Source organism: Pongo pygmaeus, chromosome 21, assembly GCF_028885625.2.
Source record: "Pongo pygmaeus isolate AG05252 chromosome 21, NHGRI_mPonPyg2-v2.0_pri, whole genome shotgun sequence".
Classification (NCBI taxonomy): Eukaryota; Metazoa; Chordata; class Mammalia; order Primates; family Hominidae; genus Pongo; species Pongo pygmaeus.
The window spans coordinates 65670573-65691639 of NC_072394.2; the positions used below are offsets into that span (position 1 = coordinate 65670573).

The 21067-nt window shown below is 59.2% G+C and overlaps 1 protein-coding gene across 3 annotated transcripts; it reads left to right on the top strand.

Annotated features, from left to right (window-relative positions):
* Nucleotides 1-2884: 2884 nt before the first annotated feature.
* Nucleotides 2885-19381, top strand: SLC17A9 (solute carrier family 17 member 9). 3 transcript variants are annotated; one of them, XM_054468050.2, is made up of 13 exons: nt 2885-3133; nt 6904-7101; nt 7504-7643; nt 11939-12038; nt 13684-13814; nt 14306-14402; nt 14617-14713; nt 15261-15348; nt 16170-16204; nt 16648-16763; nt 17294-17349; nt 17475-17504; nt 18113-19381. In XM_054468050.2, exons 1-13 carry the CDS (start codon nt 3075-3077, stop codon nt 18274-18276), a joined length of 1311 nt encoding a protein of 436 aa, XP_054324025.1. In that variant the 5' UTR covers nt 2885-3074; the 3' UTR covers nt 18277-19381. The 3 variants fall into 3 exon arrangements, 2 of the variants coding, with proteins under 2 accessions (XP_054324025.1, XP_054324026.1); XM_054468051.2 differs by lacking the exon at nt 2885-3133 and adding an exon at nt 3201-3516; XR_010125100.1 differs by lacking the exon at nt 18113-19381 and having other exon boundaries at nt 15833-16204; nt 17475-17507.
* The last annotated feature ends 1686 nt before the right edge of the window (nt 19382-21067 follow it).

A 21067-nucleotide genomic window follows, 5' to 3' on the forward strand; every position in this document is an offset into this window, starting at 1 on the left:
GTAACATTTCAGTGTCGCCTAGTTGGAAGGCCAGGTTTACGGGTCCAAATTGTCCATAGTACGGAAGACCATTTATCAGGTGAAGCCTGTAGACCCATAGGCACAGCTATAACCAAAAGAATTCGTGAAAGGAGTAACAGCTGAGGGTGAGTGGGTTTCCTCCACAGGTTTTCTCACGTTTTTAAATGCAGGTCACGTTGCAGGCTCTTCCGCCGGCTGTCCGTCCATGCAAGGCAGTTGGTCACCCCGCAGGCTCACTTCGGAGATGAAGAGTGCTGGGTGCAGCAGCGCCTCCTGTCCTTGGGCCTCTGTGTATTTGAGGTGGAATTGATGAGCTTGGGAGCCAGGGAGAAGCGGTGGAGCTGCTATTGCCTTGAGCTGCCCGTGTCAGGCAAGGTCTCCGCCTGGCTGAGACTTCTGCTTCCTGGAGACACATCTGTAGGCGTTCCTCACACAAACAAGGTTTTCTCCCTCTTGTGGATCACGGTGTGTGACTGACAGCTTTAGTAATTTTCCCGGCTGACTTTGAAAGTGAAGCAGGCTGACCCGTCACCAAGAATTCTCTGCCATGGAGGGTCGTGGAAGAACGGGAAGAGGTGCTGGCGGTCACAGCAGCCCAGGGTTCGTCCGTTCTCGTTTATAGATTTGTGTGCCCATCCAGTCCTCACTGGGCCCTCCCAGTTTTAGAAATGTTGAACGCTAGTGCTTGTAAGATTCGAACAATGAGTTTACCAGCTCTGAGAAAAATGAACTGCTCCAGAACCTTGAAGAATGATTCTCTGTAGCGCGCCCACATCACACCGAATCCATTTGTCGTCATTGCAGGGTTCATCTTTCTGGTTTCGAGCACCATCTCACACAGTTCTTTGTCTTTTTCCAGTCTGCTGTTGACAGGGTTAGCTCAGCCTGAAAGGTGCCACCACCTTTGAGGCAGTTCCCTCACGTGATGTCCAGTACCGCGGTCTTCCCTCTTGCTGCTGCCTGTCAGTCATGGCAGAGGAAAGTGTCATCTGTCAGTCTCCTTTTTATGGACTCCTCATCTTGAGAATTGTAGTTGGGCTGGAAGGGTGCAGGGCTAAGTGGGGTGCAGGGAGGAGCCCCAGGCCCAGGGCTGGCTTGTCTTGGTTTACAAGAAGCTGTGCTGGGCTCTCCTGGGGCCTCTGCGGGGTGTGTGGAAGCAGAGGCTGAGCAACGGGAGCCACACATAGTGAGGCATGGATTTGCTTTAAAAAAAATCTGTAGCATCTTTATAGCAGCACTTGAAATAAACAAGAAGAAGTTAGGTGGGCCAGGCCCAACAAGAGGGAGGAACGCAGTCCTCCAGAAGCAGAGGCCAGTGGGTGCTGGCTGTGACTGCCCTGTCCACAAGGTCACCCTCTGTCCTTGAATACCCAGGTGTTGACTGTCTACTGTCCGTGCATAATTTTTCACCTTAGGCCTCAAAGATGCTTGGGTGCGAGGCAGCTCTCAGAATCAACCAGAAGCCAGGAGAGCCTCCATCTGGCCACTACCAACACCCAGCTTTATAATGTCCCTGTGAAATGGCCCCTTCACCCACCCACCCACCCACCCATCCCTGCACGGCCCGTTTCTTCAGCTCATCCAGCCTTCACTCAGGTGTCCAGGAGGGGTGCCTCCTCAGCCCAACCTATTTGAAGTAACACCCCTTCCCTACCCCTTTCACTTCTTTGATTTTTGTCTACCTGCCCCAGAACATCAGCTCCAGGAGGAAGGGGACTTTGGGTGACCAGATGGCAAATGTCTGCTGCAGCATGATCACAGATCTTGGTAGGAAATCACCATCACAGAGTGAATGGAAGCGAATCACCTCAAAGAGGGTGCTGTTGACAGCGATATGTTTAGTAACAGTTTCCAAACTTCTGGCTGTGGGCTAGGGCTGTTTGGGGCGATAAACTTCTCTCTGCCACCATCTTTTCACCCTACTGTACATCAGGATGGATGAAAGCATGGCCTTACTTTTTAGGGTGCTCGTGTCTTTAATATCTGTTCAGAGGGCCCTGGGAGCAGGCCCTGCAGTGCAGTGGGTTGGGCTGTTGGAGACCTGAGGGCTAGGGAGAAGGGGGGAGGGTAAATGTGTTTCTGTTCTAAGTGCAGGGCCCCGCCTTAGGTGTGTCTCCGTCTGCCCCTGGGTGGTGGCTGCTGCGTGGAAGATGAACTGAGGTGGGCCCTAGTGGAGGTGGGGGCGATGCCTGAGGAGCAGGCCCTGCCGCCTCCTGGGGAAAGGCTGCATGGTTGAGGCCTTCCCCTGCTGGCTTCATCCTTGGCATGGCAGCAGGAGCACACAGAGTGGGGGCCCCACCCCGTCGCCCGTGCCCCCGAGCCCAGAGCCTGGCCTGTGATGGGTCCTCAGGACACCTTTTGTTCAGAAACCCAGGGGCCAATGACAGCCTTCACAGGCATCTGCTGAGAAGACACTGGCCAGCGCTGGATTTGCCCAGCTCTCCCAGGCTTGGTCCAAGGGCTCAGGAGTGGACCCATCCCTGTCCCGAAAGATCCATTTTAAAAATCAGTGACCCTGTACTTTTACTCTCTTTGCACTTGGTTAAGACTTTATCCCTAATTTTATTTGATCGGTGAGGCAGGGACTGCCATCATTCCCCATTTTATAGACAGGACAGACGGCCCCATGGCTCCGTGTCGTGTCCAAGGGATGGGCTGGCACCTCTTGGACCAGGCTTACCACCAGGGCCCTTCTCTGAAGCCCCAGTCTGACCAGCCTGCTGCTGGGAATCCCCCTCTGCCCCCACACTAACCTCGGCTGGGGCTGAGCCAGGGCGCGTCAGACCAGCCAGGGCGACCGTCGGCCCCGCTTCTATGGGGCAGCAGGGAGGGACGTCAGCAGGGTGGGGCGGGCACCCGAGTGGTATGCCCCGCCCTGCCCCGCCTGCCCGCCCTGGTGGCCGTCTGGGGGCGACAAGTCCTGAGAGAACCAGACGGAAGCGCGCTGGGACTGACACGTGGACTTGGGCGGTGCTGCCCGGGTGGGTCAGCCTGAGCTGGGAGGCAGCCCCGGGACACAGCTGTGCCCACGCCGTCCAAGCACCCCAAGCCTGATGCAGCCACCCCCAGACGAGACCCGCAGGGACATGGCCGGGGACACCCAGTGGTCCAGGTGTGGCGGGGGTGAGGGGAGGAGGGGTGGGAGTGGTCGAGATGGGGCCGTGGGGAGGGAGCTCAGATACTGCCGTGTGGGATGATGCTAGGTGGGGAGCGCTGAGCTGGGCGGGCTTCTCTGGCTGTGGGGCCTCCTGTGTTCCTTGTGGGAGATGGAAGGAAGTGAGTGTCCCGTCCTTCCTCCCTGCCATGAGATTCCAGGACGGGACCTGGCAAGTGCCGTATCCCAGCCAGTGTTCCTGGGGCTCTTCCAGGCAGGGCTATGTTCCCCAGGCCAGGGGCATTGTCCTGGACGGTCAGAAGGCATACCCCCCGCCAGGTGGGACCACCCTGTGTATGCATGACCCTGACAGGCAGGCGCCGGGACAGTCAGGAGGCCAGGTAGGGGGCACGGGCTGGAGCCTGCAGCTGGACGGGGGGGGGGGGGGGGGGGGGTCCTGCCACCACGTGCCAGCTGTGTGCTGGGGACGAGCTCCCCGCTGGCTTCAGCTCTCAGAGCATTTGGTGGTGGGGAGAAGCAGGGCCTGGGCAGGTCGCCTGGCCACCAGCACTGCTGCCTGTAGGAGGCTCCCCGGGCAGGTGACACCTCAGAAACCGGGCGAGATGGTGACCGCGGGCCATTGGTCAGCTGGGGAGGGCCTCTGCCACGGAGCTCCTGAGAGCAGCCCCCACACTGCTGAACCCCTTGGCTCTGGGTCTTGGGCTGAGGCCTCAAGTGGCTGGACCCTGGGCCTAGACTCAGGCCCTGTGGGTTCCAGAGCAGTCTCCTGCCTGCACTGAGTCCCCAGGGCACCTACCGTGACCATGGCAAGGTAATGGCACCTTCCGGCCCCGCCAGTTCCCAGCTGTATGAGGGCTGAGGACCCTAGAAGTGCTGGGAAGAGTTGCAGGAAGGCCCAAAGGGGCAGTGCCACCATCGGATGTTGGCACCCAGATGAAGGGAGCGCTGGCTGCGTGGGAAAAGCTGGCAGCCCAGATCACAGCCCTGTCAGGCGCCAATTAGAGGGGAGGGCTGCCCTCAGCGGGCCCTGCCCCTTGCTCTCTTCCTCTTCCCCCATCCACGTTCATCCAGGCGTGCCAGGCAGGGCCAGCTCCCCAGGGCTTCAGGGCCTCCTCACTGGTGGCTTGGTTTTAGTGGCTCCGCCTTCACTACGTCCCTCCCAGGCTTGATGTTTAAAAAGGAGCCCTTGCCACAGCTCTGGCAACTTCCTTTGCAGGCCCTTACTGGGTAGCGCCAAGGATTCTGGAGGGGCCTGTGGGTCAAGGCTGCCACACCCACGCCTTTTCCTAGCCCTGCCTCCTGCAGCCGCATCATGAAGGCTGGGCCAGGCGAGAACAGAGCTGGAGGGCGGCACCCACACTCTCCGGTTGGCTGCTCTCCTGGCCTGGCCCCGGACAGTTCCCTTTTCTGAATCAAGGGGCCATGTGACCACCTGTTTGCTTAGCCGTGGATGCTGCTGCTGCACAAGGGCCATTTGCTCTAGAAAGTTCACAGGAAGCAGGCTGCTGGGCTCAGGGAGTGCGGAGTGGTGGGAGGAAGCTGTTCAGGCTGCCCAAAGCTTTCCGGTTCTTGGCACACCCCCCGTCCCCCGCGCCCCCAGCAGGATGGAGGATTCCCAGCCTGGGGTCCTAGTCAGCCCTCAGGTAGCCGACTGTCTGGGTCATCCTCTCCAGCCTGACATCCTTGTCTCCGCAGCGGCTGTGGAGGGTGACCCTGTGCCCACCTGGCCAGCACCACCTGCCCAGCTCAGAGAAGGGGCTGTGGCTGCCGCCTGCCGCATAGGGCGGATTGTCTGCCTGGAAGGGCTGTTCTTGACTTCCTCCTTCCAAGGAGGCCAGGGAGTGGCTCTGTGTTCTCAGTACTGTGCTGGCCGCGATGGGGGTGAGAATCAGTGCAACTGAGCTTTCTGCTGTTTCTAGCTAGCGGCCAGGCAGTGCGGGGCAGGTGCCACCTGGACACAGGTCCCCCACCTCCCCCCCTTTTTTTTTTCAAGACAGAGTCTCTCTCTGTCGCCCAGGCTAGAGTGCAGTGGTGCAATCTCGGCTCACTGCAACCTCGACCTCCTGGGCTCAAGCGATCCTCCTACTTCAGCCTCCCAGCTGGGACCACAGGTGCACACCATCACACTCAGCTAATGGGTTTTTTTTTTTGAGATGGAGTCTCGCTAGATGGAGTCTCACTCTGTCGCCCAGGCTGGAGTTCAGTAGTTTGATCTCGGTTCACTGCAACCTCTGCCTCCCAGGTTCAAGCGATTCTCCTGCCTCAGCCTCCCAAGTAGCTGGGATTACAGGCGCCGGCCACCACGCCTGGCTAATTTTTGTATTTTTAGTAGAGATTGGGTTTCACCATGTGGGCGAGGCTGGTCTTGAATTCCTGACCTTGTGATCCTCCCGCCTCGGCCTCCCCAAGTGCTGGGATTACAGGCGTGAGCCACCATGCCCAGCCCTGGCTAATTTTTAAAGGTTTTTTTTTTTTTTTTTTTTGTAGAGCTGAGGATGTCCCTATGTTTCCCAGGCTGGTCTTGAACTCTTGGGCTCAAGTGATCTGCCCACCTCGGCCTCCTAAAGTGCTAGGATTACAGGCATAAGCCACCACACCTGGCTCTAAAGCTCCTTTTTAAAGGCACCTTTGGACTGTGTGGCTTTTAGTGGAAAGTTAAGGGTGGGGCCCCCATGTCCCTTCTGCAAGCCTCCTGTTAAGTCAATGAAAACTGTTTACAGAGAGCCTGGGGCCAGGTAAATAACAGGGCTGCGGGTATCAACCACGCCAGGACAGGGCGTGGAGGCCAGGGCTGTACTGGGTTAGGCAGGCTGGCGGTGAGGACTGTGTCCTTCTGTGGTAACCTAGGGAGCAGACCTGGTCCCCAGACCCAGGCTACAGCCAGATATGGAGCAAGCCAGTTGTCCCCAGAGTGGAACCTGGCTGCAAATGACGCTGGCGAAACCATACTCACTGCCAAGTTCCAGGGCAGACAGCACTTCCTCCCACACAACTTTCTCCAAACTCCAGGGGTTAATGGTTGGCCCTGCTGTGGGGAGGGGCTGGAGCCAGGATAGCCTCTGGCAGAGCGGGAAGTGTCAGAGGACGCAGCTCTGGGCTGCTGGAGCGATCTGTTCTTGTCTCTGAGATCTCACCGGGCCTCCCTCACCAGGGTTGGGAGTGTGAGCTGGCCGGCCTGGCTCTGTGATCTCGGGCGTGGTCAGTGCCCGACTTGGTGGTCTTTTCTCCTGTGGGAAGCGTCTAGGCGCAGACTTGCAGAGAGTGCCAAGAAGGCCGGATACCTGCCCCTCTGTCCACAGCACACTGTCATCCACTCACTCATCTGTGGCAGGTTCTGGGTGCAGCCAGCTCCCCGCAGGGGCAGACAGGACCTTTTGGAAAGGGTGGGGTGAGACTCTCCAGTGTCCGACTCCTCTGCCACCCATCTCCTGGTCACCCTCTCGTCTGTTCTCTTTGAGGGGAGCAAGCAGGGCCTGACCCAGGCACCTTTTGTGGGGATGAGTTGTTGTTGCTGTGACCTGCCCGTGTGCTGGCCACTCGGTTGCTCCCAGCCGCCACTGTGCCTCTTTTCTGGCTGCCTGTGTTCTCCCAGGGGTCAGCAGATAGGTGCGATTAGGTGTTTGAATGCTTGCCAAGTTGCCCTCCATCAAAGCTGTCCCCATTCACAGTCTCATGTCCCCCAGCCCTGAGGGAGGTCTCTGAGTGACGAACTCGAAGCAGCAGGGCCGTGGGGCCTCCCCAGGGCCTGACCATCTCCTGTCCCACAGGCCCGAGTGCCAGGCATGGACGGGGACGCTGCTGCTGGGCACGTGCCTTCTGTACTGCGCCCGCTCCAGCATGCCCATCTGCACTGTCTCCATGAGCCAGGACTTCGGCTGGAACAAGAAGGAGGCCGGCATCGTGCTCAGCAGCTTCTTCTGGGGCTACTGCCTGACGCAGGTTGTGGGTGGCCACCTCGGGGATCGGTAACTGCCCCTCTTCCCCATCTCCAGGCTGGTGGGGGCCGCCCCACTGGGGCCTCCAGGGGTGAGTGGGCTGGCTGTGCTGCTGCACACAGAGGATGCGACTCCCGGGGAAGGAGCTTGGTGGATAAATTTGGGCAGAAGACCCACCCAGAGGAAGATGGGAGCTGGGAGGGGAGAGGCCAGGCTTGGCAAGGCCCCAGGGCTCTGCAGGCAGAGGAGGCAGGCCGCTCCCCTGGAGTACCTGGTCTCCTCACGAGGCAGCTCTGGGGTCATGAGCAGGCCCTGTAGAGGCAGACAGGCCAGGCCCAGCTCCGAGCACCCACTCGAGGGCTGCCCTCAGTCAGGGTGGTGCCTCTTGGTCCTGCACAGCCACATCCTCACCTCCCTCTGTCTTCCCTCCAGGATTGGGGGTGAGAAGGTCATCCTGCTGTCAGCCTCTGCCTGGGGCTCCATCACGGCCATCACCCCACTGCTCGCCCACCTGAGCAGTGCCCACCTGGCCCTCATGACCTCCTCACGCATCCTCATGGGCTTGCTCCAAGGTAAGGGGAGCTCAGGCGGCTCCCTCACGCTCTCTGGCACCAGGTGGGGACACAAGGGGAGTGTGCACGGATGTGTGTGCAGGTGCATGCATGAATGCAGATGGTGTACAAGTATGTGTGTATGTGCATGCTCGCATGCATGTGTGCACCTGTGTGTGTGCGTGTGCAAGTGTGTGTGTATGGGCCTGCTCGCATGCACGCGTGCACCTGTGTGTGTGTGCGTGCAAGTGTGTGTATGGGCATGCCTGCATGCATGCATGCACCTGTGTGTGTGCGTGTGCAAGTGTGTGTGTGTATGGGCATGCTCGCGTGCATGCGTGCACCTGTGTGTGTGTGCGCAAGTGTGTGTGTATGGGCATGCTCGCGTGCATGCGTGCACGTGTGTGTGTGTGTGCGCAAGTGTGTGTGTATGGGCATGCTCGCATGCATGCGTGCACCTGTGTGCATGTGCAAGTGTGTATATGGGCATGACCGCGTGCATGCGTGCATCTGTGTGTGTGCGTGTGCAAGTGTGTGTATGGGCATGCCCACGTGTATGCATGCACCTGTGTGTGTGTGCATGCTCAAGTGTGTGTGCATGGGCATGCCTGCGTGCATGCGTGCACCTGTGTGTGTGCGTGTGCAAGTGTGTGTGTATGGGCGTGCCTGCGTGCATGCGTGCATCTGTGTGTGTGTGCAAGTGTGTGTGTATGGGCATGCTCGCATGCATGCGTGCACCTGTGTGCATGTGCAAGTGTGTATATGGGCATGCCCGTGTGCATGCGTGCATCTGTGTGTGTGCGTGTGCAAGTGTGTGTATGGCCATGCCCATGTGTATGCATGCACCTGTGTGTGTGTGCATGCTCAAGTGTGTGTGCATGGGCATGCCCGCGTGCATGCGTGCACCTGTGTGTGTGCGTGTGCAAGTGTGTGTGTATGGGCGTGCCTGCGTGCATGCGTGCACGTGTGTGTGTGCGCAAGTGTGTGTGTATGGGCATGCTCGCATGCATGCGTGCACCTGTGTGCATGTGCAAGTGTGTATATGGGCATGCCCGTGTGCATGCGTGCATCTGTGTGTGTGCGTGTGCAAGTGTGTGTATGGGCATGCCCACGTGTATGCATGCACCTGTGTGTGTGCACACGTGTGTGTGTATGGGCATGCCCGCGTGCATGCGTGCACCTGTGTGTGTGCGTGTGCAAGTGTGTGTGTGTATGGGCATGCTCGCGTGCATGCGTGCACCTGTGTGTGTGTGTGTGCAAGTGTGTGTGTATGGGCATGCTTGCATGCATGCGTGCACCTGTGTGCATGTGCAAGTGTGTATATGGGCATGACCGCGTGCATGCGTGCATCTGTGTGTGTGCGTGTGCAAGTGTGTGTATGGCATGCCCACGTGTATGCATGCACCTGTGTGTGTGTGCATGCTCAAGTGTGTGTGCATGGGCATGCCCGCGTGCATGCATGCACCTGTGTGTGTGCGTGTGCAAGTGTGTGTGTATGGGCGTGCATGCGTGCACCTGTGTGTGTGCAAGTGTGTATATGGGCATGCCCGCGTGCATGCGTGCATCTGTGTGTGTGTGTGTGTGCAAGTGTGTGTATGGGCATGCCCGCGTGTATGCATGCACCTGTGTGTGTGTGCGTGTGCAAGTGTGTGTGTATGGGCATGCCCGCGTGCATGCGTACACCTGTGTGTGTGCGTGTGCAAGTGTATATGTCCCTGCAGACACGTGTATGCAAGCAGTGTGCATGTATGTTGTGCTTGTACCTGTGTGTACATATGTGTGCATGCACGTGTGCGTGCAGGTGGAATGCATGTGTGTGCATGCCTGTATGCGTATGTGTGTGTGCGTGCCCGTATCCATGTGTATGTGCGTATGCGTGCCCATATGCATGTGTACGTGCGTGAGTGTGCCCGTATGAGGGTGTACGTGTGGCCATGCATGTGCCTTCTGTAGGTGCACACTCTGCAGTGATACACAGGATCACAGGGGGCACCTGTGTAGTGAACTTGCCCCTGCCCCTGAATTTTGTCACCAAACATCTTAGTTCAGTGGCGGATTCTAGCTGCAAGGGACCCGCTGTGGGACTCTGGGTTTTGTGCATTTTGGTCACATGTATGCTGATGATGCCTCCACTACTAGGGCCTTGGAGCACCTTAATTGTCAGGAGAACAAAGTGGGTGGGGGGGTCAAGGGGGCTTTGGGGGGCCCCTACTTGGCTGGGGTCCCCTGGAGAAACAGCTAGGCCTCCAGCCTGCAGGGGCCTACCGGCCCCAACCCAGCCTGCCTGGCCACCCCACCCATCAGCAGTTCCCAGCCTGGGCCACTCCTCGCCCAGTGTCCTGGGCCATCCAGACCCCCCACTCAGGACTCCCCCTACCTTCCTGAGCCGGCATCAGATTCAGAGCGCTGGCCATGACTCCCCTAGAACCTCTGCCCTCCCTCTCCTCCAAGTCCAGAGACTTTGGGGAGTTCACTCCCAGGCCTCGTTCTCCTCCCTCTCCACACCCTCACTCCCCAAGATTACAGCCTGGAAGGTGCTGCATGGGACTCTCTCCATAACAGAGGAAGAGGGTCTGCCCAGGAGAGAGGCCACTCTCATGGTCACGGGGTGTCACATGAGAACAAGGGCCCCGTGCATGGCCCACCCTCAGAAGAGGGTGCAGCGAGTGCAACTGAGGACTTAAGATTGTGTGTTTACTGTGAGGCCTCATCCCAGAGCCAGCCCTTCCAGCATCACCGCCTCCCCAGGCACTGGCCAGGCCCCACTGCAGGAGCTGGAGGAGGAGGGGAGGAATGAACGAATGAGCAACCACCTGGAGGGGAGGACAGGCCTGGCGGGGGGTGGGGGCCCTCATCTTTGTTTACTGGAGGGTCTTTGGGGTGAGGGAAGAGGGTCCCAAGGCTGAAGCTGTGAAGAAAACAGTGGCACTGCCTCGGACTGGGCTGACCAATGCCTCCAAGTGTTGCTGAGAAGATCCTCAGCCCTGGGGCAGGCGGCTGTCCTCGTGGGCAGCTCTGGGGACCCAGCAGGCAGCCAGACCCCATAGGCTCGCTGCCAGCTCCAGCTGCGCTTCCTCTGCAGGGCCCAGCTTTTTGTGCTACGATGACTTGGCACCTGAGGCACATTCTGTTTTCTAGAAACCTTCAAAGTCTGGCACGTCTCAATGTCAGATGTCATCCTGTGCCCATGAGCCTACTCTGGGGGTCTGGGGGGCAGCAATGGCAGCTGCATGGTAACCGTGGGCACCACCTGCGGCTGGCTTTGCCGTGTTTGTGCACGCTGTCCTCGGGCAGAGCAGAGACGCTGGGTGTCCCAAGACCTGTGGCTCTTGCTGCGGGGCATCGGACTTCTGGAGGGAGCCCCACGGAGCTCCGCCAGGTGGCCCCCAGCCTCCCTCGAGGGAGCGAGGGAATGGGCCCTGCCTCTGAGCCGTGAGCCTATGAGTGAGCGCTCTGCAGTTAAAAGTTACAGGCGCTGGCCAGGAGCCGTGAGCCTATGAGTGAGCGCTCTGCAGTTAAAAGTTATAGGCGCTGGCCAGGCAGGCGCTTCCTGTGTGTGGCCGTCTGTTTGACGATGCCCCCCTGCAGGGTAGCATCAGCGCCCTGTAGACACGGCCCGTGGGTTTGGGGGACAAGCTCCTGTTGTCACCGTGGCTCCATGGTGCCTCCCCTCGCAGAGTCCCTCCAGGTCAGGCTCAGAGCCCTCTGGATGTGGAGCTACATGGGGTGGTAAGGTGGTTTCCAAACTTCTAAAGTGGCCGAGAACACTTGGTCCAAAAGAAATCCTAGGAGGAAGCTCAGTTTATAAAACAGGGAAGGGCAGCTTTCCTGGGGGAAGTATGTGTCTGTGCACGCGTGCGGCAGGTTTCTGTGCATGCAGGTGTGTATCTTCGTGCGCAGGCATGTATCTGCATCAGTGTGAGCACCGTGCAGCACTGCCAAGAAGTGTGCTGGTGGACGTGTGCGTGTGCAGGCGTGTGTGTGTGTTGGTGCGAGGACTCTGTAAAGCACAGGTGGAGGACGGTGGTGAGAGAGTGCACATGTGCGTGTGCGTGTTCGTGGGGTGGGAGGGCTAGCTTGGAAGCAGGGGTGTTTCCCTCAGCCGTGCGGGTGGCATGACCCTGAGCGAGCCTCGCCCAAAAGGAGTCTGTTTCCTCAGTGGCACCAAAAGCCCTGCCCTGCTGGTCCCTCGGGTGGGGAGGTGAGCGAGAGGGACAGGTGGACGTCCTCTGGAATCACAGCCCAAACCTGAGCAGATGGGCCGGGACGAGCCTCCCTGGATGGACCCCAAGAGACCCTCCCTCCACTTGTTGCAGGGGTTTACTTCCCTGCCCTGACCAGCCTGCTGTCGCAGAAGGTGCGGGAGAGTGAGCGAGCCTTCACCTACAGCATCGTGGGCGCCGGCTCCCAGTTTGGGTAAGTCCTGGCCTAAGACGGGGCCCAGGAGAGGCCACCAGGTGAGCCCCTGGTCTGCGTGGGGGATGGGCGACATGGGCCTGCAGGGCTACCATGGGTGAGGCAGGTCCCACAGATGCCTTTTGGGTTCTGTAGCCTGAGGCTGTGCTCTGCAGGTACCAGCCCCGGGCACCGTGCTTGCTTTGTGCATATTTCTGCCCTTCTGGAGTGGCTGGCAGGTGATGAGGCTGGGACTTGGGGACATGGGTTGGAGGAGTGGCCACATCATCTCATTTCCTTTCATCTGTGCTAACGATGCCAGATGCCGTCCCCACCCTCCGCTGGCCCCCACCCCCGACAGGAGAGTCTGTGAGCCCAGGAGCGTCTGGGCCAGGGTGGGCCTATCAGCTGGCTGGAGGACGGCTTGTCCTCATCCACAATGCGGCAACCCCGTGCCCCCAGTCCTCCCTCCCAGTGCCCGCTCCTTGGGCAGCTTCAGACCCTCTAGCGATGCTGGCGGCCTGGATCAAGGCCAGGCCAGGGGTGGGAGGCCTTCCCAGTGGTTGTAGCAGCGTGGATAGGTGCAGGAGCTGACAGGGGCTTCCCAATCGCTGGGCTCAGGCCCTCGTGTTACTGTTGCTGAGGTTCAGAGGGGTGGAGGCGGCCCGTGTAGGTGGGGCCGGGAGCAGGCCCAGGCAGGCCTAGAGTGACCAGATTCATCAGATAAAAACAGACTGCCCAGAGGAATGTGAATTTCAGATAAACCGGAGGGGATATACGTCTACTAAAGAATGAATCCTCACTTCTCCGAAACCCGGTTTCATTGAGTGTCCTGCGGTTTTTCTGCACTCACGTGGGGAGCAGAGACAGGGTCAAGTGTGGGCTGGGAGGGGCAGGAAGAGTGCTACCCCAGCCCGCCCTGGTGCCCAAGGCCAAGTCCTGCTGCCCCAGGAGCTGTGTCCACCCCACAGAGGCTCAGTGGGAGGAAGGAGGCCCCATCTGGATGCCAGGCCCCGCTTTGGGGCTCTCTCTCTTCCTCCTTTTGCCATGATGTTAACTATTCCCCCCGGTGCCAGTGGAGGGGCCTCAGCAGCAGATGGGGGCTGGGCCGCCAGCCAGGTTGCACCTAGAAGGGAGCCTCTGAGGGGCTATTTGGGACAATGAAGTCATGGGGACGGGATGGGGGTTGTTGGATTTGGCCGTCGTGGTATTTTTGCATCCAGAAGTCTTTTTGAATTTTATCCTCAATGATGTTTGAAGCACAGAAACCGTGTGGAGGTTCACTGTAGTATATGCTCATCACTGTCTCCTCCTCAGTGCCGTTTTTAGTTGAAAAGGATCCACATGACAAATTGTAGGCCAGTTTGAAGGCCTAGAAGCAAGATGTGAAAAACAACGTGAGTTCCAGAGCAGCCTCCCGACTGGGACACATGCGTAGCTGGTCCCAAGTCCGCCCCAGCCCTGTGTGTCCGGAGTCTCCCCTGAATACCAGAAGTCCTTAACAAAACAGGCTGGGACGGTGGCTTCCGAGCTGCTGCTCTGGAGGCAATGAAAACACTCTCTTCTCCAGGGGCTCAGCCTGCACCAGGGTGGGGTTTCTGAGAGGCCCCTCCTCACCCAAGGGGTGACGCTGAGAGGCCTGGCCACACTCCCCCTGTCTTTGCAGGACGCTGCTGACCGGGGCAGTGGGCTCCCTGCTCCTGGAATGGTACGGCTGGCAGAGCATCTTCTATTTCTCCGGCGGCCTCACCTTGCTTTGGGTGTGGTACGTGTACAGGTACCTGCTGAGTGAAAAAGGTAACGCAGGCCGGGCGGGCTAGTCCCGGGCGCCCACGGCTGCTCAGTGCCTCCTGGAGCAGGAGCCCGGAGACGGCGGCTTTGACCTCCCAAAGAATCCACCAGTGAGGAAAAGCGCTCGGGTGCTAAGCTGTCAGCGGCTCTGCCACCCAATTCGATCTGGAAGGTTCCATCTAGGGCTAAGGCAGACACCCAGGAAGACCTGCTGTGCACAGGTCAAGGCAGGGTGCAGGAGCAGCCGAGTCTTTGGGTGGCCAGGAGGGGGCTCTGGAGGAGGCCATGGGGAGGGTTGTTCAGAACGGTTCTGAAGGTGATGCTGCCTGTTAGGTTCCTGGTAGGGAAGGCTACAGGAGGCTGGCGCCAATGTGCAGTCTGAGGCATGGACGAGGCCTGCTGAGCCCTCTGGAACCACCCCCAAATCCCCAATCCTTTGGCAACGGATGGCGCCTCCCGCCCTGATAGCCATCACTTTGAAACCGTTGCTCCCTTAGATCTCATCCTGGCCTTGGGTGTCCTGGCCCAAGGCCGGCCGGTGTCCAGGCACAGCAGAGTCCCCTGGAGACGGCTCTTCCGGAAGCCTGCTGTCTGGTGAGCTGGGACCTGTGCCGCCCCTTGGAGCAGCGGCAGGGCCGGTGACCATGGGGGTGTGAACCTGGCCAGACCTGACAGCCCTTGAGCCAGCAGGGCCTAGGGCTCAGAGAAGCGGGACTCTGGCCCCCAGGGGAGGCCTCTCGGGGTGGGTCCCACAGGCCCGGCCAGCTTGTGTGGCACCAGAGTCACGGTCCACTGTTGGGCCCCGCAGGGCAGCCATCGTCTCCCAGCTCTCTGCAGCCTGCTCCTTCTTCGTCCTCCTCTCCTGGCTGCCCACCTTCTTCAAGGAGACCTTCCCCGACGCCAAGGTGAGTCGGGGGCTCCCGCAGGGTGAAGGAGCCCCCAGAAGGCACGAGGCTTGAGCTGCACCAGGCACCGTGGGTCCTTGGCCTGCAGATGGCGGAACCCTCGGCTCCTCCTGGTCTCTGAGGGTCCTGGCACTGCCAGGCTCTTCCTCTGGAGAGGACCCCGTCCATGCTCGGGGCAGGTTTCTGTGTTTGAGGCTGGAAATGATGCGGGTGTTTGGTGCCTTCCTGCTGCGGCTGCAGCCCTCCAGCCCTCACCGGTGACCTGCTGGCCCACAGAACCCGACTTCAGAGCCTGAGGAGGCCGGTGCAGAAGCCGGGATGTGGACAGAGGGGTCACCTGCGGTCAGCACGGTTCCTTCTCTGAGGCTGTCTTGCTGCCCCGCCGGGTGGTGGTCAAGAGCTGCACATTCCCAGGAGCAGGGCTGGCCCTGCCGGAGAGCTTTCCTGGGCAGTGGTGGGCACGGGGGAGCTGTCCAGCCTGAGTATCCTCTTCCAGATGGCCAGGTGCCGGCCCTGGCCCCCTCTGAGGCCACACTCCCCCCTGCAGGGCTGGATCTTCAACGTGGTGCCTTGGTTGGTGGCGATTCCGGCCAGTCTATTCAGCGGGTTTCTCTCTGATCATCTCATCAATCAGGGTGAGCCCCAGGGAGGGGACCGGGGCCAGAGGCCACACCCTGGTTCAGCTCGCTTTCGAGGGGCAGGATGCTTCCCTCCTGGGGGTGCAGCTTCAGCACACGGAGAGCTGGGACAGAGGGGCACTTATTTCCAGGCTCGGCCTCCTCCTTAAAGGGTGGGGTTAGACTGTGGTGAGAGGGTCTGGTCTCACAGTGACTGTGGAGCTCATCACTGGGGGCTGGATGCAGCCCCTGACCCTCCGGGAAGGCACCTGGAGGGGTCAGAGGTTACAAGCATCCTTGAACCTTTGGAAGAGCTTCTATCTTTGTTCCATGTGCTCCAGACCCACGCTGGGATGAGCCCCGAGCGGGCTGCGTGTTTCTTCCCCTAGTGCAGTGTCCGCTGCACAGACACGTACAGGCGGATGCACACGCGTGCCCACATGCTCTCTCCACACACGTATGCCTATTCTTAGAATGTTCCTGTTTTTCCTAATTGCAAAAGGAATACACACTCGTTGTGGAAAAGCTAGAAAATCTGGAGCAGCAGAGGAAGTGGGGCCACTCACCTGTTTCCGCCTCTGTAACTGCCGTGTGGCTGTTCTTCTGTGTTTCTGCCCAAACCCACGCCTTGGGAAGCTTCCAAAGGCACACGTGCTGCCTCGCAGCTGCACCACACACACGTGTGTGCCTGCAGCACGGGATAGCTGTCTTGAGCCCCAAGCCTCTTCCTCCCCTGCTGCCCCTCTGCAGCCATTCGGGATGGGACCCCCTCTGGGTGCTGTCTGGGGTGTCAGCACGAAAGGGCTAACGAGAGCCCCTTCCCTGGCCTCCGTCTGTAGGTTACAGAGCCATCACGGTGCGGAAGCTCATGCAGGTAGGAGAATCATTCCAGTCGTTCTCTCTGGATATCCCTGCTTTGTTCAGGGTCTCCCAGGACCGCAGGGTTATGTCCCCAAGTCACCTGATGTCTGGGACCAGGCAAATGCCAGGCCTCTCCATGTGTCCAGCACTGGGGCCCAGAGGGGGCTGTTTAGACCGCTGCTGGGGGGCAGGCTGGGGTCAGCATCCTGTACCCCTCTGGGACCAGGCCTGAGCTTGCCCACGTCGAATAGGGCCTCTCCCTTGGAGCGGGGCTGATTCTTGCGAAGCCTCCTCCCAGATCTCCTCTAGGGGTCCTGGTCTGAGAGAGGTTTTCGGTCCCAGCCGACCTGACCGTTGTGCAGTGCGCCCAGGGGGGTTGTCGGGCGGCCGAGTCAGGAGAGGGCCCAGCTGCAGGCCGGCTGGGTGCCTGTCCGTCACGGTGGCGCTTTCCTGCAGGGCATGGGCCTTGGCCTCTCCAGTGTCTTTGCTCTGTGCCTGGGCCACACCTCCAGCTTCTGTGAGTCTGTGGTCTTTGCATCAGCCTCCATCGGCCTCCAGACCTTCAACCACAGGTGAGGGCCGACTGCTCCATCCACCAGAGCCACCGTGCTGCCCGCACGCCCCAGGCCCACGCATGTGAAGAGGGAGCTCTGTCCACCTCTTTCTGAGTCTCTTCCTCACACTTCACCCCCTTCCCAAGCTGCTGGGCAGCGACTGCATTGAAGACTCAATAGGAGTTCTTTAGGAACCAGCAGTTCACATCAGTGAGCAGCACGTGCGCGTGATTTGTGCAAACGTGCTTTCCCCACAGCACTTTACTCTAAGGAGTCGCTTCCTGCACTGGGTCCTCCATGAAGACGGGCGGCTGGGGCTCGGGTTGGCGTGGTGTGCAGGGCTGCAGCGCTCTGGCCAGTGGGCGGCTGGGGCTCGGGTTGGCATGGTGTGCAGGGCTGCAGTGTTTTGGCCAGGGAGCAGGCCTGAGCGTCTCCCAGCCCCTCCCGTGGCTCCACTAGACCTTGCTTCCCCACTTCCCCTGTGACAACCCTGGGCCACGAGCTCGGTGGTGGCCAGGGCCGCTCACCACCCTCTTTCCTCTCCACAGTGGCATTTCCGTTAACATCCAGGACTTGGCCCCGTCCTGCGCCGGCTTTCTGTTTGGTGAGGACCTTGCCCACCCCAGCTTTGCCCCTCCCTTGGCCTCCGGGTGGGTGGGCGGGCCATGGGAGATCCTGGAGGGCTTTTGCTGACCATCCATATTCTCGCTCACTCTGGCCTGTTCACAGGTGTGGCCAACACCGCCGGGGCCTTGGCAGGTGAGGGGCGGGCCTCTGCGCCCAGGAGTTCCCCTGTCTGTGGGGTTTGAGCCCACCGAGGTGCTGCAGGGTGGGGGTGTGCTTCCCTTCAGAGGGGGTCCCGGTGTCAGAGGAGGGCGCAGACCCCAGAGCAGGCCCAGGAGAGGAGGATGTGGCTGCCTTCCAGGTTCCACTGGACTTTGCTGATGGCAGGTGGCTCATGGGTCGCCATCTGCCCTGATTCACAGATATGTTCCCATCCTGGTAGCCCAGGGTCCCCGGGACACCGCCTGGCCCCGCTGAGTGCCGTGGATGATGGGGGTCCTTCTCCAGCTCAGCCTTGCCTGGGCCGGCCTGTGGCTCCCATTTCCCCTTCAGTGGGACAAGGGGGACTTGTTACCAGGCCATTTTCTGGATGGCCTATGAGATCTCTGCCCCTCCAAGACCCTCCAAGTCTGAGCCTGACCCACAGCTGGGACACCGAATTCAGCCCTGGGAACCATGGGGGCTTCTGTCTATCAGGCGCTAGACCCCCAGCCCTTCCCCTGGCACTACCCTGGGAACCAGGGTGGGACGTGGGGCCTGGGCTGCCCGGGAGTGCTCAGCCCACCTGGGCCTCTTTTGGGCAGGTGTCGTGGGTGTGTGTCTGGGCGGCTACTTGATCGAGACCACGGGCTCCTGGACTTGCCTGTTCAACCTTGTGGCCATCATCAGCAACGTGGGGCTGTGCACCTTCCTGGTGTTTGGACAGGCCCAGAGGGTGGACCTGAGCTCCACCCACGAGGACCTCTAGCTCCCAACCCCACAGCCTCTCCAAGGACCCAGGCACCAGCAGCCCCGGGACAGAGGGGACTCAGTGTGTGGGACTTGGTCACTCCATGTTAGACACACGAGCAGAGAGGAACGCAAACCACTGTGGAGCCTGAAGCTGCTGAAGGAGAGTCCACACCAGTTGGCGGGAGGGTGGGGTGGGCCTGGGTCCAGACCAGGCTCGCTGCTCTCTGGGCCTCAGTTTCCCCACCTGCCAGCGGGCTCGGCCCTGTCCTTACAGGCTGGTGTGGCCGTCAGGGTGAGTGGGGTTATTGTTAGTAGGCGCAGCCTCATTCCCACCACGATCTGTTCCGCATGGTTCCCGCCAAGCCTCCCGCGGTTGCCGTGCTCTCCGCAAGCCTCTTGCAGCGCCCGCCTGCTAATGTGAGGCTGGCACCAGGCTGCAGCCTCCCCAATCCCAGCCCATTTTGCTGTGTCTCTGGCGGGCTGTCCTCCTTAGTGGGAGCTGTCCTGTGCACTGTAGGATGCTTAAAGGTATCCTTGGCCTCCACCCACCCCTTGCCAGCAGCACCTACTCTCCCTCCTCCCAGTCAGACAACAGCCAGAAATGTCTCCAGACTCTGCCCATCCTCCCCGGGTAGCCACCCTCGAGACATGACCTCAGAGTCTCTGTGTCTCCCAGCAGCCTGACAGAGACCCCCAGGGCAGTGGGTGGGTGGCGGGCTAGAGACCCTTGCCCGTTTCTGGGACCCTGGTGCCGCTCTCCCCTCCTGTGGATCCCTCCGCACTAACAGTGTTCTCAGTGGGCAGACGCCTGGGCACCCCTTGGGCCTGCCCAGCATGGCCATGGCGCAGGCTCTGGAACCCACACGGCTTTCCCAGACCTGGTGATTCTGCTCTCCAGGGACGGTTGGCACCTTCCTCAGGGGCGGGCCCCATGCACCCCAGAACACACAGACCCACCTTTCTGGCGTTCTTTCTACCTCCCTTTTCATTGCCTGAGGAGCTGGTGGTTTCATGAGTTAATGATACATCTTGCAAGGTGTACACATAGAGAAAAAAACCTAAAAATGTGGAAAAGCACGCCAAAGCCTTATTTAAATAATAACTATTAAACTATTCAAAAAGAAGACTGTTACTTTATTTAACACCTTTGTTTTTTAAGAATGAACACGTTAAAGACTTTCTGTAACTAATTCATGAGGAAACAAGTGACACGTTGGAATCAGGTCAAAGGAGAATCCCAGGAACAGACTCCTAGGCCGAGAGTGTTGAAATGAGCATGCCAGCAGAGCCAGACTGGGTTTTGGGGTTCCTTTGCCGCCAGGGGTCCTGCGTGTCCACAGATGACAGCGATGTGCCCTATCAGCTGTCCACCCAGCTTTCCCAAGATGTGGGGCCCCCATGGAGTCAGACAGCCCAGGTGTGCTGTGGAAAGACAAAGTGGAGTTTTGCACCTGAGCACAAATGTTCCCCTACAATCTCTCCAGTTTCGGTCAGCCCAACCCTCTGGCACCATGGGTACAGCCTAGAGCATCACCCCCACAGAGGCTTCGGGATGGCCCTGCTGGACTGCTGGACGCCGCTGGGGGGTCTCAGGGGAGGAAGCGCTTCCAGAAGCCTGGCAGTTGCTGTCTGGAGGCCGGGAAACCAAGCCCAGGAAGCCCACCTGCGGCTGAGTTCAGAGGTGGGGCCCATGCGTTGTGAATGAATTGCTGTCTCTCTCCTCCTCATCCTGCACTAAATCTACATAACATAAAATTTACCATTTTAGCCATTTTTAAGTGCACACCATTAGGTACATTCGCGTTGTGCAGCCACCGCCACCCTCCGCCTTCAGAACTTTCTCATCTTCCCAAACCGAAGCTCTGTGCTCATTAAAGGCTAGCTCCCGGTTGCTCTCCCCCAGCCCCAGCAACCCCATTCCACTTTGTGTCTCGACTTTAAGTGTGGCTGCTCTGGGGACCAGTGCGAGTGGACCTACGCTGGGTTTGCTTGCATCTGGCTTATTTCACTCAGCAGAGGGTCCTCTGGTTTTATCCGTTTTGTAGCAAGTGTCAGCATTTTTCTCATTTTTAAGGCTGAATAAAATATTGTGTGGATAAGCCTTGTTTTGTGTATCTGTTCACCCACTGATGGACCTATGAACACGAGTGTGAAATTAACACCTTTTATTTTTATTTATTTTTTGGAGACAGAGGCTTACTCTCTCCCCCAGGCTGGAGTGCAGTGGCTTGATCTCGGCTCACTGCAACCTCCACCTCTCGGGTTCAAGCGATTCTCCTGCCTCAGCCTCCCAAGTAGCTGGGATTACAGGCGGCTGCCACCATGCCCGGCTAATTTTTGTATTTTTAGTAGAGATGGGGTTTCACCATGTTGGCCAGGCTGGTCTTGAACTCCTGACCTCAGGTGATCCACCTACCTTGGCCTCCCAAAGTACTCGGATTGCAGGTGTGAGCCACCATGCCCAGCCCTGGCCCTATTTTTTTTTTTTTTTTTTTTTTTTTTTGGAGACAGGGACTTGCTCCATCACCTAGGCTGGAACGCAGTGGCACAATCACAGCTCACTGCAGCCTCAACTTCCCTGACTCCAGTAGATCCTCCCACCTCAGCCTCTGGAACCACAGGTGCACACCACCATGCCCAGCTCTCACTGTGTTGCCCAGGCTGGCCTTGAACTCCTGGGCTCAAGTGATCTGTCACCATGGCTTCCCAGAGTATTGGGATTACAGGCATGAATCACGGTGCCCAACCAGTCAGCACCATCTAAAATCCACAGCCAGCTGTAAAATCTCTGAGAGCAAGGAGGCAGC

What these genes read in the sequence shown, in the direction of transcription:
- SLC17A9 (XM_054468051.2), top strand. Translation starts at nt 3,398, where the DNA reads ATGTTCCCCAGGCCAGGGGCATTGTCCTGGACGGTCAGAAGGCATACC. An exon ending in GGCGCCGGCTCCCAGTTTGG is followed by an intron (nt 12,039 to 13,683) that starts GTAAGTCCTGGC and finishes CTGTCTTTGCAG; the next exon opens with GACGCTGCTGACCGGGGCAG. An exon ending in TGATCATCTCATCAATCAGG is followed by an intron (nt 15,349 to 16,169) that starts GTGAGCCCCAGG and finishes CTCCGTCTGTAG; the next exon opens with GTTACAGAGCCATCACGGTG.